Here is a 27,969-nt window from a genome sequence, read left to right as displayed (position 1 = left end):
TGACCATTGGGATCCCATAATGGATGAAGAGTCCCTAGCAAGTTGAGTTTTGAGGTGAGAGGAGCAATCTGCACATGGAAGCAGAGGAGCAGCAGGTAGAGAATAAGGCATTGAATGGAGAGTTAGGAAATGAGAGGGTGTAAAACAGGGCAGTTTTGTTATGCCCGGGGCTAAACCCCAGAGGTTTCACTTCAGAGCTCTGCTGGAGGAGTCAGCTGCCCCCTTGGACAGCTTACTCTGTCCCGTGGTTTCCAGTCTATAAAATAAGAACATTAATTCTTCCTGCTTCTCGCTCACCATTTATATATCCTTTCTGTTCATGTGGTGAGGAGTCTCTTCTGCTGTGGAGCCCAGCAGCTGAGTCCTGATCCCAGATGCTCCACAGACCAGATTTTATAGTGTTTTAAAGAGCAGCCTGGGCATTTTATGTATATAGCTGGTAAAGTGACATTGTCTGTTGGCTGTAGTTGTGCATATATTCCTGCAATCATGTGCAAGAGAGGAGCCAGAGCAGAAATAAGCAGCTTTATTTGAAATGGGATATTTATACTATCAATGCAATAGAGACGTGCACATATGCAGGTATTGTATAAGTAGGTATTTACTTAACTGACGTCCTTGATTTGATGTGGGTGTTTTCAAGAAGGAATGGTTGATCTGGGGCAATAACTCAGGCAGTTTGATTTCTTGGTTGTTCATAAAGGGAAATGTACTTTGTAGAAGTGAATTCCTAAGAATATGGCAAAGGAGGTTTTTAGTCTGAATCATTCCTTTGAGGGATTTTAAACATTTGCCTCCCACATGCTACAGTAATGCTCTGAAAGTGGCTTCATTGTATGATCTGAGAAGCTGCATTCTGGTGCCTGATGGTTTATGAGAAATAAACAGAACAGAGTGGTCTCGGATCATATACATTCAAGATTTAACAGAAATGAGAAGGGAGGGGGAAGGGGAAACCTGTGCACAGCATCAGAGCAGAAGCATCCACCTGGGAGCATGGGTCTCTGCCGTGTTGTGCTGAGTGCAGCAGAGCCCAGCCTCCTCTCCAGACCTCACATGGAGAACACAAGTTTGCAGAAAACCAGATAGTTTTATGAGTGTCTGCTCAGACACATCACCAACAGGCAAGGCCACTTTGAACATGCTCTGTGAGTGGAGCTTGCCTCTTACTGGCTGTGAGCATCGCCTCGGCTTTCTTCACTTCTTAATTTTTCTCCTGTGTTTATTTTAAGTAAGGGTGATTTTCAGTCTCCTGTTTGCTTAGCTCCCTGGTATAGTAAAACAGTTGAGATACATGTGGCAGAGACCGAGAGAGCCTAGAGCAGAGCATCCCACAGTGACGAGGACATCTTTAACACCATGAGTACAGCAGGCTGCACAAAGATCTGCTTCCAGCCTGCCTTTAATGTGGGTGGTTTATGAACTCGGGGCCACAGAGCGGTCCTTCTCTTCCCAGACCCAGTCACAGCTGCTCTTTTTTCCAGTGGAGGTGATGCTGTGGACTAGGTGCCATACACACATTGGGCAAGCTGGTAACCAAAGGGGTTTGGGAACAGGTATTGCTCCTTGTTCCCAGGCACAGTGATCTTCATCCTTATTTTAGGAGGAGTAAATGAGAGTATAAGTCGTTTCTATTTTACCAAATTTTCAGTCCTCAGTCACCTTGAAGTACATAATAAATTTGAGCTATAAACAACATATAGAAATTATTCTGGCTACTTCTGCGCTGAAGTGTGACAGTTCCCCAGCAGCATCAGCTCACTAGGACTGAGTCAGCAAGGGAACAAAGATCGCCACTGCACGACACAGGCAGAGTTTGCAAGGCAGGCAGCTGAGCTGGGATTAATACCTGCACTCCCACAACGGGGAGTACAAGGCTGTGAGTGACAGAAGGTTTCCAGAAGCACAGGTATATTTCTTGTCTTATGACCGGTTGCTTTTCCCACAGCGTGGTATGGTACATCTGCCTCATGTTTCAAACACATCTCCCTGCAATGTCAAAGTCTTGCCAAATGGACCGTTAGCTGCATAAGCCTGCTGTAGACCATGGAGGAGAGAGTGAGTGCAAGATTCAAGGTGTTGGAAGGCCAGCTGTCCTCCCTGCATAACCCCTTGTGACAGGTGGCACTGATGGTGGGAAAAGGAGCCTTCCTCTGCCTTTCTGAGTAGGAATGGAGCCCCTCCAGCATGGTGGGAAAAATACGGCATACGTCCTTTTGCAGTTGTACATTTTATAGGATATTCTTGTAGGGGCCACTGACTTCAGTAGGTCTTTTGGTAGTTTAGCACCTCTGGGGTTCCTTGGTCATGGAAATTATACAGTGAGCATCAGTACTCACTAAAAATACTATTACCCAGTGAAGTGAGGTATTAAGAGAAGAAAAATGCACTTGAGAAGAAGTAAAGCAAAGAACAGAAGGAAGGGAAAACGTGAGGCTTTTCACGGGAAGGGAGGGAGCATGCTAGCAAAGTTCTGACCTTAACGATTTTCTTACTCTTTGCTTAGTAGCCGAGGACAGGAATGTTCTCCAGATGCAAGGAATCACTAGATTGTTCCTTGACTTCTCAGCATTTCTCTCTCCTGGGAGGGAAGATCATTAGAAATGGGATAGGTTCTTAGGTTGTCAGTCTGATTCCCCTAATTTTAAGTTATTTTTTGTAGGAGTAAGTCTCAAGATTGATTTAGACTAGGTGTTCCATAGCTTATTGTGGAGAGTAGTTGCAGCCCTCATACTCTGAAGAAATACAATTCATGTGAGGCCATTGGATTGCACCAGTCTTAGAAGACTCATCAACAGGAGATCTGTATCCCTAGAGCTTGCAGGTAACTACTGAACTCTGCAGGTTTCCAGCGTGTCTGTGCACACGCTGGGTTGCTCTGCTTTCTCAGATCCTTTACAGGTGTGTGAGTACTGGCTGCTTGTGACCTTGGAAAGTCAAGCCTTCAGGGCAGTAACAGACAGTACTGAAAATGAGGAAGGAAATAATGATTTGACAGTCTGACAGCAACAGATACCCTTTGGGTTTATGTAGGGGTGAGATATCTGAGCAGGCTTGTGGTTAGAAACACGTTGTGTGTTTGGATGCTCATGTAGCTATATTAAATGTGCATGTATGTGAGATCCATAAAAAATATGTATTATACATGTTGAAGGAAATAGATGATTTTAAGAAGACAACATTTAGCAGTGGTTCAAAAAAAAAGGTGGTAGTGAAATACTTCCGTATGCGGTGATTACAGCTGTCTGTGGCTGCTCACCAGCTCCTTGTAAGCGCTGTTGTAAGGCATTCCTGCAGTCACATTGAGCCTGCATGAAAGCAGGAGGCTCTTCCATGCCCTCTGAGCAGGAAAACGGAGAGATTTGAAGCCTCTGGTCTGAGGAAGATACTTCAAGTAAAGAATTAGCTGCTGAGAATCTAAATTTTGTAGATAAACCTCTCTAAAAAGGAGGAGAAAACAGATGACGCCTGAACTGCTCAAGTGCCCTTCATGTCTATTTTGCTAAATTAATTAACTCCTGTTTAATTTTTTCCTTAAACAAAGCCAGGAAAAGATACAAAGCGATTTGTGAAGTTAGGCATCTTTTGCAAAAATTCAGTGTCTCAGATTCTTCAGCTGAGGAGCACAAAATTTGTATTTAGTCGAAAACCTTTCCACTTTGGCTATGTGTGTATTGCTAGCAGAAAATTGAAGTCTCTAAATCCAGCGTTAGCACCATAACTGCACTGATGCAGAGCTCAGGAAAACCTCTCTGGAAGGCTCCCGGGGCAGCCTGCCTGCACGGAGCCGCCGTGGTCACGGCCAGCTTGCTGGTGGGTGGTAGCCCTGCCAGCTGGGTCAGAGCCTGCGTTGGTGACTCACCCAGGGCTGTGGTCCTCACTCGCAAGCCTGTCTAATTCTGACCCAAGGAGGTCTCTCGTCAGTTGACTTTTCCCAAAGAAACACTGCCAACTGCCTTATACAGGAAATTGTATAACCTTGAATATATAATAAGGAGGGATGATTTCTAAATTGCTCAGGCTAAAGCTGGGTGATCTCCTCGGTGATGGGCTGTTGGACCCATTTTGTATTTTACAGTCTCATCACAGAAAGTCATTCTGTCTTTTTGATGTGTGCTGCAGGGGTTTTTTTCTGCAAATGTAAATGTGCCTGAACACTCCTACATGGAGCATCCCTCCATCATAGGCATTAAAGGTCAGCTGTTCTACTGACCTGGAGTAAGGCTCTGTTACAGGCCACTCCAGCATGAGCAGCTTGGTCTGTGTTTAGAAAGTGACAGCTGAAGCTTTAGTGGAAGAAAACAACTAATTCCTGGGCATCTTCTGGTGAAAGAAACTGCTTAAAGTCACCTCACTTGTTTCGTATTTCACCAGAATTGTTCTTTCATAGCCCTTGGCCATTATCAGTTATTCTGGATAAATGGCATTCCGCATCTCTTCCAGCTTACCTACCACCCCAAAAGATGAATCTCATTTTTGTTTTACTTTATGTTCAATGGGATTTTTTTTTTTCTTCTTTGGCTGGGTGTTTTGTGATTTATAAAAACATAGAGTCCTGAAGGAGGCCGGCATCTCTTAGAGACTCGTCTCTGTAAATTTTCGCAAACCCACTTCAGATACTTACAAACTGCAACCTTTTCTTTCGTGGGTATTTGCAAACATTAATATACTAAATCTCAGTCGATCCCATATGCTTGAGACATCTTATCCCTTAAGTGTCTAGGCATCTGAGCTACCGATGGATTTAAGTAAAACAGTTGGATGTGTAACCCTGGTTTGCTGTCGCTGCCATGTGTCTTGTCTGCAGAAGAACTGCATCTCTCTTAATCTCTTTTCAGATGGAAAAAGATATTTTGTCCAGCAGCCAAAGGGAAATGCAAGCATCCTGGTGGAAAACAAGCTGTTTCAAAACCCTGGCTGCAAGCTACCCACACATCACGGTTGTCAGCCAGGCTGCACATGCATAGTTACAGGGAATAAAATAGAGAGGACCTTCTGTTCCTATTCAGAAAGGTCTCTACCCATTCACCTACACCAAAGGATCAGTGTCAGCTGCCAGTATTAATTTGTTCTCCTATGCAGGTTTGCAGCCAAAGGAGGGTAAAGTAAGTCTGGTTCTATCCAGCAGGAGCACTTGCAATGCAAATGCTGGCCCATATATTACAAAGCATTAATGCGACCCACTTCTAGATTACTTGGGGTAATTTCTGATTTTATTTATTCCTCCTTTTCTTTAATTAACTTCTGGGAAGAGAAGCTAAATATCAGTATAGGGAAAATCAAATATGAGAAACAAAGCCCATTTTTATTTTGGGACTGTGCTTCCCTTGTAATAGCAGTTTATTTAAAGAGGAGCCTGGAATAATCCAGTTTAAGCAAAGCGGAGAGCTCTGCTGAAGCCAAGCTGTGTGTGGGTGTGCTCTTGTCAGGGCTCCCAGAAGAGGAGGGCAGGACAGGCTGTTAGTCAGACATCAGATATTGCAGGAGACGTTGGGTGCTCAGTAGCTGGCATTTTGCCTTGACGTACCAGTACAGAGCCACTGCTTTGGTGTACTGGGGGAGGGTGCATCCCATTGGGAAAATCCCCAGATAACCTGAGCTTCTGGTCTTTTGCTGTTGTAAAAGAAAATCCCAAGGATACATGGCTGGAAGAGGTGCCTGCTGCAAGGGTATAGCGGGTGGGTTAGGAAGGACTCTCTGTTCCTCTGCCCCTTCATGTCATTCCCCCTTGTGCTGTGTTTGCGGCAGGCCTGGTTCCAAAGAATGTTTATCAATATGGTGATAGGCGCTTATATATATATAAATAGGCTGAGGTCTGGTGGCATTGCTTTGTGCCACCCGTGGGGGACTGTGTTGTATGGGGTGGTCCCACCTCATACCATTTGGACCTGGGCTTGAAGCTGCAACAGTCTTCAGGCGTAATTCTCGCAGAGGAAATGTTGGGATGGGTCATAGATTATTATGACTTTTTCAGCAAACTACCCACATGCTCAATTTTCTCGCAGTGAATAGTCTCTTGATGCTCTGGGCTTCTCAGAGTTCAGAAACTCAGGTATAAGTACAAATCTTTGCATTATGTCAGCTTACATTTATCATTTGTTTAAATAATGTGGGTTTTTTCTTGGTATATTGCTCTTTAAAATTTCTATGGCAACAGTGTAGCTAAGGATACATTAAATGAAAGTAATTTAGGCATTAAAGGCAGGTGATTATGTTCCTTAGGAAAAGAATCACATAAATTGATAATTGGCTCTTGAAACAGCAGGTGAGACTAACAAAGCGGATAAGGTGCAATTCTGTTTCCATGGGTGGAGTTGAATGTGTGAGCGTCACCTTTCTTTGTTATGCATCCATGGATTTGATTTTTAATTATTTGGCTTGGAAATAATAAATGATGGATGTTATAGAAAACTACATATTCCCAAGCTCTGCATTGTGAAATCCATATCTGTGCTGGTTTGCAGTGAGCACCAGAACGCTGATGATTAATTATATACAGGAATATTAATTAAATTTCATATGATGAAAATAAATTAGAACTGAACATAGTGGGTTTTTTAAAAAAAATAGAAAAATATGTAGTTAGGTATTTATTTCCTAGATCTATGAGAATCATTCTAGACAATAAAGAGAGCATGAAAACTTGGAGCCTGTATAGATATTGATTGGTATGTTCAGGGTATATTTCAGATATTTACCCTCTGCTTCCCCTCTCCAAGGAGAGCCTCCCCTAGTCAATTCTTCCCATCGATTTTGAGTCTGCCTGCTCAGAAGCTGAAAATGTTGATGCTGGTGGGGAGAGCACGAGAACAGCAATCAATCACAAATACATTTTGTGATATGTGGCTTCCATATTTCGAAGGGGAAAATATGGTAGCAGGTCTCCGAGTTTCCCTTTCAGACATACCAATCAAACCGACAGTGGTTTGCAGACTCCTCAATATTTTGATTTTCTCTGGGGTGACTCCTTGTTTGTTTTCTCTCCCCACAGACAGTGAGATCGTTCCCCCAGACTGCCTGCGGCCCCGCTCCTTCACCGCCATCCGCCGGCCCTCGCTGCGGCGGGACACGGAGGACACACGCCTCTCGGTCAGCCTCTGCGACCTCAACCTGCAGGAGGAGACCTTCCACGTGACAGCCACCACATGTCCCATTCCGCAGAACTCCCTCAACTCACAGCACTCCCACCTCCTCCCCTCCCAGCTGGAGAGCGACCTCCGCTTCCACCACCTGCGGGGACCCCACGTCAAAATCCTTGACGACCAAACCGTGGCCCGTCTGGAGCATGCCCGAGAGGAGAGGACTTTGGTTTTCACCAGCAGACCCCTTCGGATCAACGAAACCATTTTTGTCAAAATCAACAAGTCCAACGCTGTGCGCACGGGGACGCTGTCCTACGGGGTGACATCCTGCGACCCCAGCACCCTGCGCCCCAGCGACCTCCCCTATAACCCCGAGTCCTTGGTCGACCGAAAGGAGTTCTGGGCCATCTGCCGAGTCGTGGTGCCCCTCCAGAGTGGAGACATCCTGGGATTTATGGTGAATTCGGATGGTGAGCTGCACTTGAGCCACAACGGTGCTGGCACTGGTATGCAGGTCTGCACGGACTGTTCCCAGCCCCTCTGGATGTTCTTCGTTTTACACGGCGCGGTCATGCAGATCCGATTGTTGGGTATGTTGGCTCCCCTTTTTTCCAGACCTCAGGCACAAGAAAGCAAGGGGAGGGATACATCATGGGGGAAAGGTGGAGGGAATGAATGGCTCCCTTCCTGCTCTAGGATCAGGTACAAATTTTAGGTTCATAAGGGGAAAAAAAAATAATAAATAAATAAATATATACACACAAAGGCACATATGTGGCACATGGATATGATTTACAAGACTTAACCTCTTTGTACTTCTCTAGCATCCTTCACTTGATGGTCTCAAAACTCTTTGCAGTTAACAAATTAAGTGTTAGAGACCTCCATTAAAGTACAGATGGGTCACCGCTGACCTAAGAGAAGCAAGGAATGGGGAGGTGCTTTGGGCTGAGCTTATGCAGGGCATAGGCAGCAGGAAAAATGAGACCTGATGCCCTTTTCTGTATGTTAGCTATGTGGCATGACCGATTCCCAAAAAGATGAGTTCCCTTGCTTTCCCCAGGCTTGCATGAGAGAAGCAGGCTAGCAAGCAGAGGGGGAGCCCTGTGCCTCGTGGTCCCGAGCTCAGCAGCAGAGGGGTTTCCTTGCCCTCCAGCCTAGTTTAAAGCAGTGTAGCTCATACCAGTTGACGGGCCTCTGAAGGGCTTGTCTCCTTCTCTTGAGATTTTTGCTCTGTTTTTAATCTTGGTTAACTGAAGTATTTCATGGAAATGCTAAAAGTCATGTTTTGAAGGTGTGGAGGGAAAGGCCCTGAAATAGCATTTGCTCAGGATCGGATTTACTTTGTGTGTGTGTGTGTGTGTGTTGGACACGAGTGTACGGTGTGTTTGGCCGTAGACTGGGCCTGTATCATGGTTCTGCTGGTGTTAGCGTCAGAAAGTAAAAGATGGATTCTGAGAACGTGATGTAATTCCTGGTACTTCTTTAACTAGGGATGATTTAAAAATGCGCCTTCCTTGTTTATGCTGCTAAATTCATATAATTTTAAATATAGTTATATTCCTTTTTGCGTCAAATCCTCACTATTAAACTGTCCCTCCTTCTTACCCAATCGGGAAAAAAAAACCCAAAAAACCCAAACCCAAAGCCAACCAACACCTCCTTTTTTAGGATTTATAGAAATTCTTTGAAGATAAATTGTGGTGAACACACACATCTCTCTGCAGGGCCCAGTTCACCTTAATCGCAGTATGAAGTGCCCTATATAATTTGCTTAAAGTTGACTGCAGGCCTGTGCTGCGAGTGTTTTGTGGCTGTTAAAGGCTCACAGATGACCAGTGTCATACTGCAATTTATTTCCAGGAGCCTGAGACTCAATCCCTGATAATTCAGCCTGATTATATTTGTTGTGGGTACTGTACATAATCCATGGCTAGCTCTGCTCTCCACCAACATGTCATGGTGATAATGGTAGGTGAAGTCAAACAGATCCCAGTAAAGTAGGAGATTAAATGCTCCTGTATACGTTAGAAGGAAAACATCCTGAGGTCATTGAGCTGCGGGTAAAACTAAGTCATCGACCACTGCTTCCTTTCATATGAGATCACCAATTCTGGCAGCTGTGCACAGAACGAATAGCCTGCTTGCAGTGGGTCCTGAAACAGGGCAGCAAGGATGTGTCTCACCAGAGGGACAGAATCATGTCCTCATGCACAATTCAACAGAGCCTGGGCTTGAACGCAGGCCTCCTGTGTCCTGGGCAGACCTCCTGCTGTCCATACCCTGTGCATGTCTCCCTGCCTGCTCGTTCAGCCCAAGCCAGTACACTCCTGTTTGTGTATGTACACTCATACAGTGCATGTTTTAGAAAAATTGGTGTTTGGATCTATGAAATTAAATCCACTGAGTAAAAAGACTCCTCACTACCTGTTTTGGTGACCACATAACAGGCTTTTCTGGCCTTGGTCATTGGAAGAAAAGCTGAAAATGGGCTATTGGTCTTAAATGAGGTGTAAGTGAAAAGAACTGGATTTTCTGACCTTGCCTTTCACAAGGAAAAGCTAGGACCCCGCTGGGTGTACAGCCTTATCCACGTAGCTTGGTCAGCAAGCTGGTAACTCCCAGTTAAAGGCTATGAAATTGGAGCTTACCTATAGTTTTTAAGAGATACTAAAATGCAAATAGAGCTTTTCAGACCTATGTTTCCAGTTTAACAATGCTAGGAGTAGTACAGTCCCAGTATCAGTACAGTATCAGTACAGTGCAACTGCCCAGAGCAGAGCACTGACGCTGTCCCAGCTCTGCACCTCTCTGCAACCGCAGTAATTATATGGATCAGCAATATCCCCACAGAAGGCAAGGAAAATAATGAACTCCTGTCTCCAGCTTTTGCTTTGTTATTAGGGAGGTGATGTGTACTGTCTGTGCTGCAACGGAACAGATTATAGTGCTTGCTATAATATCTGTCATTATACTATTAGAAAATATAAGAAGAATATAAAGTGTTCATCTTTCTAATGACAAGCTCCATCTTCAGAATGCAAACAAGAATAATTTTGTGTGATCTGTCTTTTGTAGTTTGAGCTTTATATTGGAGGAGAAGACATGTTTATGGTAATCTTTTCCTAGTTTTAATACAAAAAGAAAAGTTCCATACCCTTGAAAGAAATGAGACACAAATACTGCAAGAGGCGTAATTGTACCAAACCTATCTTAAATAGCAGATGTCATTCTGTTTCTAGGGGCATACCATTATTGGATTAATCAAAGCAATGTTATGCAGTGTTAAAGGAACATCAGCACCAGAGCTGAATATAAAATGAAATTAAAGTTGCTGGCTTTGCTTCTTCTCCAGCTTTTCTGTTTCATTTGAAGGATGGAGAAGGTGGAGAGCAGCAATGCCTCTCTTGTATCTAGAGACGGTTTATTTTTGACTCAGAGGACAAGATGGCTCAGGGATCACTGGATACTACATTGCATACCTTGAGATCAGTTATTTGGCTCTGACCCAGAGCAGTGCCAAGCTCAGATCTCTCCTGGCTTGTGGCTGTGTCATAGAAGCTGACTGCAGCTATTCCACAGTGTTGGGATACAACGTTTATTTCCTAATCTAAGTATCATGGGAGCCCATCTCTACCCAGGCTGGTGGTCATACAGAACTCTGTAAGAGAGGAGGGCAGTGTGGGGTTGGTTTGACAGTAAGGAATCCAGACTGCTGTTTCCATCTAATCAACCTGGCATCATATACCGGCAATATAGTTGCTGTAGAAGAAATAAAAAAGCAGAAAATCATGACAAGGCTGGAAACACTATTTTTCTTTATGTCCCCCACAGCAAAGGGAAAATAAATGAAACTCAAGCACCACTATAGCATGGTGAGAGGCCACAGTCATCTGTAGTCGGAAGTGGAAGGATGTCAACTTGTTGCAAAGAAAAGGTTAAAAGGCAACTTGACCACATAGAGGCAAGATAAATGGAAGAGGAGGGCACTTTAATGTAGCAGATAATAGCATAAAAAATACCAAGCTGCTGGAAAATGAAGGGACACAAATTTAAATTAAACATAAGTGACGGTAATTAACTACAGGAAGCAGCTATTGGGGGAGGCAATAGATCATTTTGTCAGGATTGGAAGCCCTTCTAAATATTTTATATGTAAAGTGCTGGTCTTAATTCAGAAATTCTGTGGGTTATGCACGTAAAAACAACCAAACAGAAACCCAGATCATTAGGCATGTAGAAATGAAACAGTCTTTGCGTATCCTTTAGGAATTCCATTAGTTCAGGCTTGGCTTGGGTTTTTTTCAGGCATCATTCCTGTATAGTCAACAAAACCAGCCTATTAAATTTGATTTACTGCTTTCAGCTTTTGCTGGTAAGCATTTCAGCTCACACACAGTTTTATCACAGCTCTCAAAGGTTGAAATGAACCAGTCTGGATATATTGGTCTGGTTTTGGTTTGGTTTTGGTGGTGTAATTCTTTTATGAAGTTAAATTGATTGACCCCATAAGGTTTTAAAATGTATGACTCATGTCTGGAGGAGCTATCACAGCAATAACTTTATATATTTAGTATGAGGGGATCCAAATGGTTGGGGATGTTCTTTCATTTTCTTTTGTCTCAGAGTGAATCACCAGCATGTAAAACATCTTCCTTCATCTCCTTTATTTTGGATTTTTTTTTGGTGTGGTTTCCCTTGGGAATTTCATTCTTTCCAGTAATATTGAAGTTTTCTTTTGAGCAATGAAGTAACATGTTCCATCAATAGTCGTACTAAAGAAGTTGAGTTGCCAACTTATCTGTGTCCTTTCTATCCATGCACTTCAATAACTCCAGCCCCACCAGAACAGCTGCACAATGTTGCAGCTCTCTGGATGTCTTCTAATGCTGGCCACGAGCCAGCATTAGGCCTGAAAAAAACAATCCCAGAGCCAGCATTTGGTGTGGAGAAGTATATATTCACATCCACGCCGCATACATGCGGAGTGTGTGGGCTAAGCTCTCCCACCTCCTTTACCACAGGCAGATGAGATGGGCTCCTACTCAGCTGCCCGTTGCAAAATATTTCGAAACCAGTTGTTTCTGAGGTTTCCATCCTCCTTTCAGATTTGAAGTTGGTCAATGGGATCAAAACTGGGGGGCAGGCAGTGAGGAAGAAAGAGCTGACCTGGGACTGGTGGGCAGAGCAGCCATGAATCCTTGGTTCCTTGTGGTTTCTGACAACAGCTGGCAAAGGACCAAACTGGGAGTTAGTTCAGCAGACTGGGGGACAAAAGCTGCTGGCAAAGGGCTGTTGAAGTCAACAGAGATGTTTTAGCTGAAGTGGCCTCAGTGCTGGTGTGTACAGGCAAACTGCAGTCAATTCCATTGCAGGCAGGCTTGCACAAAGCTGTGCCCACTGGGACTCTTACTGGTGGTTAAGGTTAGCAGCCCTGGTGGTGCTGTCCATGTTGCAACAGAGCCCTGACCCTGAGGAACCAACTGGAAAGAGCTGCAGTTTCATGGGTGAACAGGGTAGTGTCTTGCTTAGGTGACACGGAACAGTGGTTTGCCAGGGGAAATTACTTCGCCTGCTTCTGTGACATTCATCACACTGCCCAGTCTGGTTTTCTTTGACTTTAGCTTCACGTCAGGAGAGTGACCACAGACCGCTAGTGATTCACAGGCCATAGCTAAACCTTGAAGACCACCCTGTCCTTTCTAACCAGGATCGTTCCTCTGCATCCCAGGATTCCTCACTTATTTTGCTGATACAGTTCCTGCAACTACTGTCTCCAGATTATCTACAAGGGAGACTTTCTTCTCTCCTCTCTAGTCTCTGCTGCAGCACTTGTCCGGCCTGATCCTCCTAAGTATCTAGGGTTTTTGGGGACTTGATCTCATCTTACTGCATCCCTTACCAGGCTTCTGTCCGTTCCCATGTAAACAATTTTCTTAGCCTGTGGTTGCTGCTTGACTGTCCCAGCACTCCCATAGCAGAGTGTCTGTCCCTTCCAAAAAACTTTTCTGCTCTAGGTGCTGTTATATACTTACTTTGCACATGCAATGACTGCAGCAAGCATACAAAATATTTAAATGATAATTGGTATGTACAGTTGTTATACACACTGCCCATGGCACAGACAGTAGGTACCTTTTGTGGAAAAGTATCACACAGGCAAGGAGAGTCTGTGATCTTGGTTCTCCAGCTCCGAATTTATAAGCTTCTCCTGTCTGAGAGAAGATCTTTGCAGTAGTAAATCACACCCCCTCATCTCCCATCTCAGAGGTGGCCAGTATATTATCCATTTGGGAATTTGATCCTTTTCCACCTTGGTTCATTCCAGTGATGTTGAAATCGCTGAGTTAAACACAGCACAAGAGAAGCCTGATAAATGCATAACTGTTGCACAGAAATGCATGTAAGGAATCTCTTTCCTTAACACTCATTCAACTAGACATGCTACAAAGTTTTATCTTTTTTTTTTTATTATTTTTTTTATTTTTTTATTTTGGAAACATTTCCCACTCCTTTGGAAAATGGTCTCATTAAGGTGATTGGGATCTAACAGGCTTGTGTTGTGTGGCACTTAGCTGCCTGGAGTTCTTATGCACTGTAAGGTATGTGGTTGTGTTATGGTGTCAGAGACTAGAGGGGAAGGAATAGGGTTAATATTCAATGCCTTTTGGAACGAATCCACTTGTATTAACTGACGCCTCTTCATAAACACTACTATTGTGCATGGTTTTATTTTTCGTGGCTAGTGAAGTACCCGTTGCTGATGTTAAGTTGTAAGAGCTGCACAAGAGCGTTACAGTGTCCATAACATCTGGGCTTGATTCTAGCACTGCACAGGGCTCTCTGTTCATGTCCTGGTTTATAGTCATTGTTTTAAAGAAGAATTAGCATAAAGAGAAGCTGTTGTGTTAGAGAGGACAAGTTGCTTTATACGTTGTGCCTTGGAAAACTGCATGGTCATGGGGCACTGGATGCAGTCAAGCGCTCGTCCCTCGTGGTCAGTGGCAGCAATGACAGAGTTAATAGCTGCTTATGGCACCTTTGCACTATCCCATCAAAGATCTCATGGCACATGAGATAATTAACCCATACTTGCCACGGGCGGGCGAGTCAATGAACATTAGTCTGGGTACTGAGCTATCGGCCAGCACCTGTGTAAGGGCTGGGTAAAGCAAGCAGACCTCCTCTAAGAGACAGCCACAGGGCTTGCAAATGCCCGGTCCTCTGCGTGGGCTCCTCCACAAGAGGGGAAATCATTCTCATCACTGGGATAACAAACTCTCCCTGGCTGCAGTGAGATGTTCGCAGCAAGTGATGTATAGATCTCCCTTATCTCATAATGCCTTTGCCTGCCTACAGTGAATATACAGGATATGGGATCATATACCAGCCTCTTTGAATTGCAACTTGTCTGTCAGGACAGATAAAATCTGCCGACTCTTTGAACTAACAGTGGCATGAATTGTTAGTTATTCTGGCTACTGTGAGAGTGACTTAGCAGACGAAACTCTTCCTTCTTTGTCAGATGCCTTTTCATCCAGCAGAGTGCCCCATAGAAATTGAGAGCAGTGCTGGCCAAGAGAAGTGAAAGTATTTGTTTCCTGCGTGCATCTACCCCCTGTTTGTACACATCCCTCCTGGAGAAGCACGGAGTGTGGAGGTGCTGGGTTAGGCAGCGATTTTCCTTTTGCTCACAGAACTACATTTGCTGTGGTCTCCCAGATACTCTGAGCCAAATGGCCTTTTTGAGATGGAGCTGGATAAGGTGCGCTTTATGAACAGAAACATTTTTGGTCAGGGTAATTAATACCTATGATCTTTTAGAGAGCTTTTTGATTTGTTTTTCTTAGACAAGATGAAAACTTCAACTCTCATTTTTCATGTGGTTCAGCTACTTAACCCAGGCTTCTTTTTTTACCTCTTCATCTCGGTATCTGTCTGGATGCTTTGTTGGTCTAGTATTTCTCAGGTTGAGAAATGGAGCCCCAGTAGAGGCTCTTTCACTTCAGTTCAGCTAGGTGTTCCTTGCATGGTGTCCATACCCTCAGGGTAAGTGCTGAGTAATGAACCTTCACCTGTCAGGTCAGGAAAGTTACCCTTTAAGGTTGCTGTGTGCTCTTTGCTTTCAGACAGCACATTGGGCTTGGGCTGTGAGAGCTGCTGAACCAAAAACTTCTGTGGTGTCTGGAGCTTTCGTGTTTCTCCTGCTTAGCTGGAGTGTGCTATGACTGCAGGAGAGTAATAGATGTGCTGGTGCCCTGCTGCCCTTCTGGACACAGCAGACAGCAAGGCTCCAGTGAAGCCATAAAGCACACTCCTTTCCTGATCCACATGAAAGTCTGGACTGTTGTTCTCCATGTGGTTTGGATCTAACTTTTATTTCCCCAAACAGTGGTTGTCTGACACCCATCTGCAAACACAGGCCTTATGGTTTTGCGTGCAAAATCTGCCAGGCTGCTTTTTGTCCTATTTCCAGGAATTTCTGTAGCATAATGCAAAATGTAATATTGTTCTGTTCAGAACAAATCTAAAATCCTCCAGGAAATACTTGAATGCAAAAAAGCCCATGGATCATCAACTGATGTCGGTCACCTGAGAGGCAGAGATGAGCGGCAGCACAGAGGTCAGGCTCTGAGAGCATGGTTGGCCAAAACCCATTGAGCCCAAGGGGAAGGAAACTCTGGTTTCTGGTCAATGCAGTATTGTTCCCATCGCTGTGGGAACATAACAAATGGCGGTGTAAATACATGTATTTTATAGCATTCAGAAGTGATGGATATGCTTACATCCTTCCCTATTATTGTTCATCTTTAACTATGTATGCCGAGGCAGCAACAGGTGCTTTGTTCTTTGTTTTAACAAGATGGATTCAAAAGTCCCTGTTGGGTAAGACCTGAGTGGCCCTGGGGGACAGAATAGCTCTCCTGTGGCCTTGGCTGGAAGCAAGAAAATGTGACAATGTGCGAAATGTATAAGGCTGCTCCTTGGAGCAGCCAGCATGCTGTGGGGAAGGCTATCATTTTAGCTCTCTCTACATCTGGTGGAACATTTGCATTACTAAAAAAATGGTTACTGAAATAAAATGTAGAAGGATTTAGCTCTTGCAAAGCTTGTATTGATAAGACCCACCTTCTAGTGGATATGCTACTGATGGAATACCAGGGTTTCTGGCGTCAGTGTCAAGGGAGAGGTGTTAGTCTGACATCTGTCTGGGGTACACCAAAGACAGAAACTTCATCTTTCTGGGAGAGGACAGAGGAGAGAACCCAGGAGATCTCAGTACACTGTGTCTTGCCACTAGATTGAAAGGTCAAGATAATACACATTTAGCATACTGTTCCAGGTTGCCCACTGCATCTTCAATATGGACTTCTGCTCTCGTAGTATGTGAAATAGTTGTGTAATTCCACCAGTCTGCATTCTCTGATAGTTAAAAGTATATCTCTACTTTTTTTTCTGAAATGAGTGGTTGAATAGAGGAAAAGCTGAATTGAGAAAGTTCTACACAAGCTACATCCATGAAGAAAAAAAAAAATACTGTTACAGAAGATTTTTCGGTAAAAAAATAGTAAGGACTAAAATTGAGGTCCCAGTTTTACCAGTCTTGCATATGGTTAGTTATCAAGGATGTTTATGTACTAGTGGTCAGTGTAAGGCCAAAGATCTGTAGTAGATTAGCTTAAACAAAGATATGACTCTTACAGAATTAAGTTGCTGTAGCATCCAGTCTCAGTAACCTCACAGCCCATCACACTGCAGGAGCTCACATGTTATGGGACAGGTCTCCTTAGGCAGATGTTCACATGAGCTCAGTACCCACAATTGTGCCATATTTTTGAAAGAACCTTGATCCTATTTAGATAACAAAATCAATGGCCCTGATAAACTGAGAGTGTTAAATGTGAGAACGGATATTGAGCAATTTTTGAGATAGGGGAATTATTTTAGCAGACAGGCTTAAAAATCTGGCTCCTAGCAAAAGGAAATAGAGTTGAGAGTTTTGAAAGGCATCTAAATGGCTACAACTGTCAGGTGCCCAGAGCTCACTGGACTAAAATGTATGAGAAGTGCACAGCTCTCTTGAGCACCATAAAATGTGCCAGTTGAAGGCTGCAGCCAGATTTTAGCAGCTGTACTGATCTTTTCCACTGTGTGCTGGAGACTCTGGGACCTGCAGGTGGATGGAAAAACACTGAAAATCTGTGTTTACTATTGATAATTACCTGATCTTTATTAGCTGTTCTATTGATGCAGCAAACGTGTTATAAAAAGAGAAGGGGCTGTCAACGTGCTCCACCGATACTCAGCATATGGGCAAGTCAGTATGTTGCATAATGCTTTATCTGCCTTGGAAACTATAGCAGGAGGCTCCTATATTTTGTTTTCCAGGTACAATGTTTAGTTAAGATCCTGGCATAGTCCTTAAGATGGGTATGGGTAAAAAAAAAAAGCCCATTAAAAAAGTGAAGGTGATCAAACCAAGTGAACTGAGAGTTCAGTGTGACAGTAGTGGTCATTTACTGACAGCATCCTGTAAGCCAGGAAAAATAAAGTGCAAGTTGGGTGGATTCAAAGGGGAGAAAAAGGATAGCTCTGGAGTGCAGTCTGATTGTTTGTTTTTTATTTTTTTTAATATATTATATATATATGTATTTATAATGTTGTGATAAGAGCCTAGGCAGGTATAATACAGATAGCAGAAGGTGAGTGAGACACCTGAGATGGCGTTTGGTGTTGCCAGAAAGCATTCTGGGGATAGAAGTTGTGATATTAATTCCTGTTTGCAACCAGCAAACACAGGGTATTGCTCATTTGTTTCTTTTCTACCTTGGAAGCAGAGTCTTCAGACTATGCAGTACTGCCTTTCCACCTCAAAGCAGCAGACGTGTTCAGCCGGTGGAGCCTGGTTTCTGCAAGGCTTCCACGAACACAGTCCCGGTGCTCCAACAGAAGCACTGTGCTTGCAGGCCTTTTGGGTTAAGGTCTGAAAAAGTGCGATGGGACTATATAATGCTGAATTTAATTATAAGGGGGAAAGGGACAAGAGAGGGGGTCAGAGGTTTAATGAAATGGGTTGAGTCTTGATTTTGTCTCCTTGTGAACACTGGGACAGTATGAGGAATGCTCTGGTCAAATCCCGGGGAGTTACTGGGTACCTTCCACTGGCTGATGGATGTTAGGAAAACTTCTTTACCAAAAGGCTGTCAAGCACTGGAACAGGCTGCCCAGGGAAGTGGTTGAGTCACCATCCCTGGAGGTATTGAACAGATCTGTAGATGTTGCACTTAGGGATATGGTTTAGTGGTGGGCTTGGCAGTGCTGGATTGACAGTTGGCCTCAGTGGCCTTAAAGGTCTTTTCCATCCTAAATGATTATATGATTCTGTGTTTTTCATAATCTGATGGAGTTCAGCCTGTTGTCATTATTTGAGTCCCAGGAGGCCCTGCCCCTCTATCACCTCTCTCAGGAATAGATAACCAGAAATGTGCTATGAACACCTTAAACTGGCAGTTTCCCAACCTTCCGTGATCCAAAGCCAACAGTAATAAGGAAGAACATGCACTTTGGCATTCCTCTACTTTTCTCTCCATCTCAGCTGTAGTTTGAATCTGGGAATATTAATGTACTGCTTGCTCGCAGTGGGTTGGGAATAGCTGCAGGACAGGCTTGTGGCAGCTACTGCCTGCTCTAGGCCACAGAGATGCCCTGGGGATTTGCTTGCATCATAGCAAATGCCCCTAAGCGATTTCAGAAGGAGAATGTCGACAGTGCATCGCTCTTCCCACCTGGTGTGCTGGTTGTTTTCCAGTTCCCTGTCTGGGGCCTACACAGTAATAAGCAGGTCAATACAATCACTTTATTATGGAAAGAAATGTAGAAATATTTTTGTAAATTAATTAACGGGGAGAGTTAATTGAAAATGTTATGTGTTTTTAGGGAGTGTTGACTTTGTGTCTGGCCTTGTTACCAATGTAAATCCTTCAGCGGAACAGCTCTCCCCAGGCAGCTGCCATTAATTGATGCTTAGAAGTTGGGACAGCCTCAGAATATCCCCTGAGAGTGGATTGCAATGTTCTGGGAAAACACCCTGCTCACCACAATAGACACAGAGAGCCAAAAGTGTCTCTGATGGCCACAGCTGCTGTGTTTTGGTCACAGTTAGGATGTTCTATAAAAGGGCAGTTATGGGTACGGATAACTACTCTCCTAAAAATCAGAAATGCTGGATGGGATCCCAAGAGACTACTGACTTCACCCTCCTGTTCTTAAAGAGCTCCAATGATGGAGACGCCATAGTCTCTCTGGGAGGTCTGATTGCTTTACAGTGCTTCCTTATGAACATAGTGTCTATCCTGAACACCTTAGGAGTCTGAACCTGTGGGTTCTTGTCTTATCCAGAACTTTCATGAAGAACAGATTGTTTCTGCTCCCCTTTGAGCAGCCTGTGAAAAATGTGGTCATCTAAAAACCATAGAATCATACAACATTTTAGGTCAGAAGAGACCCCTGGGAGTTACCTAATCCAACCTCCTGCTCAAAGCAGGGCTAACTTCCAAGTTACGGAAGCACAAGACCATGCTCAGCTGGATTTTGAGTATTTCCAGGGACAGAGATAGCACAGCGCCTCCAGGCTCCTGCTCCAGTCCTTAACCAGCCTCATATGACCCTGGATTGGCACAACCTTTCCATAACAGGACGGCATGGTTGATTTCTGATCAGCTGGTGACCTCCAGCAATCCCCAGGCCTTTTTCTGGAGGATGGCTGTTTTTCTAATTGAATGGACTAATTCCTTGTCCTGTATTTGGGGAGCTGAATAAGTGCTGCATTTTGCATTTGATCATATTGAATACCATCCCATTTATATCTGATCCTATTTCCAGTTTGGCAAGACCATTTTGAATCACAGACCTTTAGCATACAGGCAGCCTTTCCTGGCATGATGTTGTCTGTACATTCCATGGTACTGCTGTCTTCTACTGAAAATATAATACTCTCTTACTTTTGGGGGTGAACATATTTTGGGGGGTTCATTTATTTACACCTCTCCCGGAGCGATGACAGAAGTGTAGAGAAAGAGTCAATCTGCATTGGATTTCGCTAATAATTTGACTTTGCAAAGATAAACCAGCAAATGGTTCAAAGTCCGTTTAAAGGTGATTCCAGTGTGTTTGGCATGTTTGAGATCAAGCGTGAGACAAGTTAGCAGCAGAGACAATTTGTCTGGGGCCTTTAGAGAGAGGAAGAATGTTTAAATTGATTTATTTAGAATTATTTAATTTTTTAAAATCATGGTTTGAAAGCTAGCTCTTGGTAGAAGCTCTCTGCACACAATGAGCATGTTTGGCCTTGAGCACATATATCTGGTTTTAGTTAAGCCAAGTTGGCCACACTCATTCCACCCTGCACATGATCTCATTCCATGCTCCTTGTCATGGTATCTGCACACCATCCAGCAATATATTAACGGCGTGAGTAACGTGTCTTATGTTGATTATTCTGTCACCAAGGGAGAAGTGCGTCTTGTCTGGTAGGGAACTCAGACTGTTTGAAACAAAGCTCTGTACTTATGCTGGAGAAAAGTCAAGAGCTGCGCCTCGTGTTAGGAGAAAGAACTGGAAGGTGTGTGTTGGCCCCTGGGTCTTGGGTAAGGCCATTTTGGGACTCAGATCAGCTACAACCAGAGAAGCTTGTGGTTCCTGCACTGATGAGCTCTCCTTGCACTGTGGAAAGGCCATTTGCACTGCTGCCAGCATGCTTCATCAGTTCATGCTCTGGGACACTCGGGGCACCTCCAAATCCTTGGTTAGTCCAGGAAGAAAAATGCTCCTGATAGTCTTTATTTCGCATTTAATGAAATGACCAGGTTGGTGGTAGAAATGCAATGTGCTGCATGTCAGGTGAACGGGAGAAGTATCTCCAGACTGCAGGGGGACTGAGAGGGGAGGCTTGAAAAACTCCTTCAGCTGCCTAGTGTTCATATTTGTTCAGTGTGCAGTGGATGAGCTGAAATCTGTGCCCCAGTGTGTGTTACCCACAGGGCAAGTTTTCTGCTACGGTCACAGTCATCTGTCAGATTGGAGGGGAAGGGCCATTGCTAGTGGCTGTCATTAGGGGTTGCATCATTCTCTTTGCATATTTACGGAGCTAAACTCCAGCCGCAGCTGCCTTCTGTGTGATAAAGGAGGTGCCTCTCTACAGCATCTCAAGGGTGAGCGCCCCAAAGTCTTTTGCAGATGCTAATTGAACTTCAGATAGTGCCTGGGAGCAAAGCGCTCCTTATATGAAGAGGGGTAAAACTAAGGGACTGAAGGCCGAAGCTAATTGCTGCTTCTGCTGTATGCAGTCCCCAGAACAGATTTTGACCTAGATGTGACCCCCCCGCTCAGTCCCTGCGCTACATTTAAAATGCTCAGTTTTGTTCCTCTAACAAGGGCAGGAGAATCTGGCACTGGCTGCTGCTGTGCTTTTGCTTTTTTTTTTTTTTGCACAATCCACAGTTGGCACGCGGAGTCACTGCTTCCCAGGTTTAGTCCTCCGTGGCTCAGTGGCCTCCCTGCAAACAGGCACCGAAGGACCTTTCTGGTGCACGGGGTTTTCCTGGCCTCCTCCTGCCACGTTTTTTCCGGAGAGTAGCCTCCGGCTGCTGGAGGACACTGCGGATCCAAACCCTCTGTGTCTCTCGGCTCCTTATATGGTCACATGGAGAAGTCTTAGCATTTTAGTTCTGATTTGGAGTCACCCTGGTTGTCTTAGCTGGGGAACTAGAAACTTCAAAACCGCAGGGAAACTAGTTCTCACCACTAAGAAACCGTACCTTGGTTCATGCACGCGTGTGCTGCTGGCTCGCCACTGTCTTACTGAAGACCAGGCTGTGTCGTTAACAATGAAACTCCCTTGCAAAACCTTGCTAGAGTTTTAAGTGTCCCCATTCCTTTCCCTTCTGGAAGGGGCTTTAAGATACTTGTTATAGCAGCAGAAGAAAGAGGCTGCGGCAGGGGAGGGTGCCAAGCAGGCTGTGGGGCAGAGCTGCCTTTTCTGGCAGACAGCACAGTAACGCAGAAGTGATGGTGGGCAGTGGGAGCAGGAGGTAATGGAGCTGGGGACACCTAGAAGGGACTTGAAGGGGCTCTGCATTCTTGAGCCATCATATCCAGACATGCAGAGAGTGGAGAAAACGTTCCTGAGTGGGGGGAGAGTTGTCTTTGTTCATCCCAGAGCCAAATGCATTTGAGTGGCATCCTCGCCTCTGACCGAAGCCACCCTACAGCAGAGGCAGAGCAGTGAGCAGAGCTGTTCTCCTGATTGCCAAACCCTTGAGTTTGTCTCTGGGGTCTCCTTGAGTGACTTTGCGTGAATTTGTTGGAGCTGGAATGATGCAGCGTTGCACTGGGTTAGTGAAGAGTACTTTGGCAAGGGGGTACGTGCTTGTGCTGGGGTCCAGCCCACCCTACTGCAGGCTGTGTCCTCTGCTGGCTACAGCCCTATCGCTGGATGTGGTACTGAGGGTACGTACGAGTGTGAAACCGTAAGGAAAGTAATTGCACTTAATGACTTGAGACATGAGACACATTTAAGGGCAGAAACAAAGGGTTATGATGGCTAAAGCAGCTCCAGCAAACTCAGGGGCTGTGGGAGCTCGATGTCTCTTCAGAGCCAGCTACTAGCATTTAAAAAAGCATACGAGGCTGGGTTTTTTTTGTTTCCCTCTTCTCTAGATTTCATGCTGATGAAACACAAATCCTGACAAGCTCTGAGTGCTGCACCCCCTGCCACATACCCCCAGTGCCTTGTCAGCCCCATTTTTAAAAAGTAACTGTAGGTTTCTTTTCTTGTGCTGCAGGTTCCACCATATTAGCAGAGCGGCTGGGACTGTCCACACCAAGCTCACCCACATCAACACCCAGTTCCCCCACCATCCTCTGCAGCGGTGTCTCTGGCCCCATATTGTCTACGTGTGGCTCTGGCCCCCTCTGCAGCTCTATCAGTGGTAAGTGTGGGGGGGATGCCTTTCCTCTGCCTCCCCCTGCCTGCTCCCACACTGTCTCCCTTCGTGGTCCTCACACTTGTCTCCCAAAAGGACTCTAAAACCACAGTGATCAACAGAGTCCCCTGTCAGCTCCCTCGGGGAGGAAGGAAGAGCCTCTGCAAAGGCTATTTTCAGTCTGGTTTACGTGGAAGCTGCTTAGATGCCTAGACAGCAATATTTTTCCAACCTTTTTCATCATGAAGGCTCCCAAGGGAGGCAGTAGAGTTTCTGTTATGTGCGTGGCCCAGTGACGCACAGCTCCTTCTGGAGAGCTGTGTGGCAGTGACATGTGTTGCATGCTAGCTCAGACTGGAGCTATGGCTGTGCCCTACAGCCCCCTTTTCCCTCTCCACACACCTTCACTACCTTCTTCAGAAAAAGGCAGTATTGATATTTCTAATATGCCAATGAATTCCAGTGAGATTTAGATAAATTTACATGCAGTAGAAAATGATAAGCTGTTCTGCAGCATTTTACAAAACCCCAGGCACCTGCATGATCCCAAGGCATTGATGGTGGAATATGTAACTTAACAAATCCTTGTCATTGTTGTCCAAACCAAGAGTGATTTTTGCTGAGGGTATCATCAGAATCAGGTCTAATAATTGGTAACAGCAAACATTCAGATTTTTAATGGGTTTGGGGGAAAATTGGTTAGCCTCATTATGGGTGCGCTGCGAGTACAGTTACTGCAGCCTGTTGTGGCTCTTGAAGCGATGGCTCACTATGAGCTAGATGCTGTCCATGCAGGTACCACCCCACCCCTGTCCTGAAGCAGCCACATGGGGTGATTTGTAGCCAGGCACTGTGGTCCCACATCCCTGGATCAGCCCTAGAGATGAAACTCTCCTTGTCTTGGGAGCTGCTACCACCCATGTGCCACCCAGCCTCTCCCTTTTCAAAGCAGATGGCTTGATCTGCGCCTCCTTATTTTTCCTCCTTTGTTAATGTTTAGACAGTGGTTTAAAAACGTGGAACTGCTCTTTGTCCCTGCTGCGTGGGAACAGCTGTCTCTTGGTTTGCTCTGCATGGGCAGCAGATCCCAGCAGATGCTGCCTTTCTGCTCCCCTCAGCCTTGGCATGTGAACCAGGACTCACCAAGTGGGACAGTAGGTCACAGGCAGGACCCCTGATCCTGGAGCATCCACTTCTGCTAGGGCATGGTTCCTCCCTCAGTAGCTAGCTTCAGGGCAGAAATTACCCTGGGATGTCAGGAAGCCTTTTAAGCAGCATGAGTGACCCTGTTCTTTGTGTTCCAGGCACAGCTCCCAACTCTCCAATCAGCTTGCCTGAGTCACCCATCTCCCCGTCCGTCTCTGGGCCCTGGGGAGATGAATGCACCATCTGCTACGAGAACATGGTAGACACAGTCATTTACTCCTGTGGACACATGTGTCTCTGCTATTCGTGTGGGCTGAAGCTCAAGAAGATGGCCAACGCTTGCTGCCCCATTTGCAGACGGGCCATCAAAGATATCATCAAAACCTACCGCAGCACTTAGAGCAGCAGCAGATGCTGTGGTGGGGACTGGGCAGGTGGGGAGGAGGCTGTGAAACAACACAGGTCTTGGTCTCTGTTCATCATCCAGGAGATTCAAAAAACATCACCCACCACCACCCTGATCCCCTCTTCCACGGACAACAGATGAGACAAGCTTAGACATTGCTCTTCTACCCTCCAAGCAAGCCCTGGGGCTGAACTCCAGCGTGTCAGGGAAGTTGTGATGGACTACTCTCCCTTGTGGATTTTAAACTTTATCTCAAAAAAAACCAAACAACCAATCAGCTGGTGCAATCATCCCTTTTCTATACCACGCACAGTGGAGGGGAGTCTCTAATGTTTAGCAGGCACAGCAAGTGGTAAAAGGTTCAGTGTTACACATCTCCTTCTGGAGACACCCCGCATGCAGAGGACAGCTTAGCAGCAGAGGAGGAACAAGCAACATGTTTCCGTGTACAACCAGCCTGACTGTAGGAAGCCCCTTAGAAAGGACGGAGCGAGGCAAGCTTTGACCCAGCGAGGGAGGTGCAGTGAGCACATTCTCAGTGGAAAGGTTCGGGTCAGTGCAGAAAAGGACCCAGGATGTGTGAAGCAAAACCCACCCGTGTCTGCAGGCAGAAAAGCAGCCCCTTGAGGCTGTTCCTTGCTCCTCCCTTACCATTCCCTGGCAGAGGCATTCAGGGCGGGTTTGGCAGCCACCACTGGCACTGGCCTTCCTCCCTCCCAGCAGCATCCAGCCACCTCCCGATGCCAGCCATTCCGCTGCATGACGAGCAGCTCTCAAACACTCACTGCCCATCTTGCACGTGGTCTCCACGCAGCACAAGGGATGCAGCAGCATCTCTGCCCCATGGGCGTGCAGGAGAGGGACATGTGGCTCCCTCACTTTTCCTCCCCCTACCACCCAGACAGTACTTGTGAGGGAGAAAATAAATTTTAAAAAAGAAACAAAAACCCCAGCCTCACTGGGGAAGAATGTATAAACCCACATGTCTGTGGGTTTCATTTACTGGTAACTTTATCACTGTGCTTTAAGACAAAATCAGCCAGGTGGTACCCGGCCCTGCACAGCCAGCCCGCTGGCAGGACGTGGCTGTCCTTATGTGTTAGGAAGAAAAGAAAGAAAAAAAAATAGCTTGGGGGGATGGTTTTCTTTGGTTTATTTAAATTAATCCACTTACCTTCCGCCCCAGTTGAGAACCCCTGCTGTCCCCAGACAGATGCCTGCAGTGGCAGCCCCCATGGCTGTCGTGACAACTGCTGCTCCGTCATCCCATGGCCACTGGCTGCCCCTGGGCCCAGGCAGGCTGGCTCTGCAGCAGAAGGGGGTGCCCGTCTTCCCTCCAGCCCCATCCTGCTGCCTTCCAGGAGCCAGAGACAGTGTCTGGGCCCTGGCGGGTGACTGGGGTGCAGCAGCGATGGTGTTTGCCCTGCCACATTGCCCATCAGGGAAGGCTATGGAGTTGCACCCCTCCTGCTGAGCCTTTTCCTTCGCACTAGTAGTGTACGGCCACTGATAGGATGCAGGGGAACAGCATGGCATAGGGATAAAAGCATTTAACATACAGAGCTGCTCGTTGCAGGGGGCATCGTGCCCCCCCTGGGCAGCAGGCAAGTGAAGGAGCACTCGCAGAGCCTGCTCCTGAGAGCACCTGGAAAACATGATATCCTCGCTCTGTCCTCTTGAGGAAATGAAAAAGAGAGGCTGCTAGCTGGAGACCACACTGCAGAGCCTTTCTCTAAAGGCACTGCCATCACTGCAGCCTGCCACAGGGGTCTGCAGCTACCCCCAGCCCACCCCAGCGGGCAGTATTAACTTGAACGCTGATATTCTGGTTACAGGGATTTGTGTTAATTCTTTGCGTGCTCTCATGTACACCCCTAACCCATCCTGCCCTGCCCTGCCCTCCAGGCTGACTGCCGAAAGCCCCGGAGCACAGTGGCTCCTGCACCCAGATGCCCTCAGTGAGGGGTGGGGGGACACCGGGGTGGCACAAGCTTGGGGGAAGGACAGTGGCCATGCCAGGCGCATGGCTGGTCCGCAGGCACGCAGCCAGCCCCCAGCTTGCCCGAGGATGAGGACAGAGCTGTGACTGGCAGGCACCGGCAGCCTGTTGTAGTAGTTACACAAACTCCAGTGCAAAGATTTTGGAAAGAAGGAACCCGAGGGGTAGGAAAATGTCGATGAAAGAGTGGATGTGGGGAAACGTGCAATAAGCAGCCTCCGGAGCCTTCACCACACCCGTGGGACCAGTACCCCTCCACGCAAGGCAAGCCAAGCCAAGGGGTATGTTTTATTTTTCAAGAAACTCCATCCATGGGTACCAGTGCAGTAGTGTGAATTCCCTTTTCACCTTTTGAATTCAGAGTGTTTTAATATATGCCTGTGTTTGTTTTACTGTGGACCAAACTCTAGGAGTTAGCAGAAGCTGAAAGCTCCCCCAGCATCCGAACTCGAAAATTGGGGTTAGGTCCTGCTCCCAGCATCAGATGGCCTCCAGCTGTGAACAGGGAGGAGGAGAGCAAGGTGATTGCCAGGGAGAAAAAACAACAGCAAAAGCAGTAACAGTAACAACGATCCTAACCTTTTGTTTTGTTTGACTGGTGTAAGTTCCCACTTACCTCCGTGCTCTTGTGTCATTTGCATTTCATTGCTTTACTTTAAGGTGTTTTGTGTTCTGTTTAAAGAGAAGAATAACTCATTGTGAAAAATTGGATAACTGTGATTGTGAATAAAGTTGATTTAGGTATCCTGCAGCAGCATGGGCAACTGAGTATTTACCACTTCCACGAGCACGGCGAAACACGGCGGGCAGTGCAGTGGTGAGAGGCTGAGGAAAGAGCAACAGTGGCATGAGAGCCTCTTCCCTGGGGGGAGTTGGGTGGAGAGGGGGCTCGGGTTTTCCTCCAGTGCTCAAGGAGGAGGGGGTGTTGAGAGCTGGATGACGAACAGCCCTCCTGATGGACACCACACACCCCTGAGGAATAAAAGGAGCCACAAAAATAAAAGCAAGGGCTGACCGCATTGCTGCAAGCTTAGGCCCCATGCTCCTGAGCCTCTTCACACCCTTCCCAGAGAGAGGCCACAGCTTCTTTACTCTTATTGCCTTGTTTGCACAAGTAGCTGCAAAAAAAGCCTTCCACCAGCACAAGAGAAAGCGTGCTGTGAGGAAACCCAGTACCATGCTGCTCGGCCTGGTAGGGCCTGGTAAGGTGGCTGAAGATGAGGTAGAGCAGTAGTAAAATAGCCCAGTGTCCCCACCCCGGCTCTGCAGAACTACGGTAGTCCAACACCTGACAGGAGGACCCCAGCCCTAAGCTGAGCGCCGTGTTGAGAAGGCACACTGGCAAGCCGTGGC

General features: G+C 46.0%; 1 protein-coding gene across 2 annotated transcripts in view; it reads left to right on the top strand.

Annotated features, from left to right (window-relative positions):
- The window catches only part of NEURL1 (neuralized E3 ubiquitin protein ligase 1), a 165,704-nt gene extending 138,337 nt beyond the window's left edge, over nt 1-27,367 (top strand). For both annotated transcript variants that reach the window (XM_055721224.1, XM_055721225.1), the window contains exons 4-6: nt 6,992-7,672; nt 22,925-23,071; nt 24,370-27,367. In XM_055721224.1, the coding sequence (XP_055577199.1) occupies nt 6,992-7,672; nt 22,925-23,071; nt 24,370-24,611 (1,070 nt within the window). In that variant the 3' untranslated portion in view covers nt 24,612-27,367. The remainder of the gene's footprint in view (nt 1-6,991; nt 7,673-22,924; nt 23,072-24,369) is intronic.
- Nucleotides 27,368-27,969: the final 602 nt, after the last annotated feature.

Source organism: Falco cherrug, chromosome 9 (genome assembly GCF_023634085.1).
Source record: "Falco cherrug isolate bFalChe1 chromosome 9, bFalChe1.pri, whole genome shotgun sequence".
Classification (NCBI taxonomy): domain Eukaryota; kingdom Metazoa; phylum Chordata; class Aves; order Falconiformes; family Falconidae; genus Falco; species Falco cherrug.
Note: the sequence above shows the minus strand (reverse complement) of the source record. Positions and strands in the feature narration are given on the sequence as shown.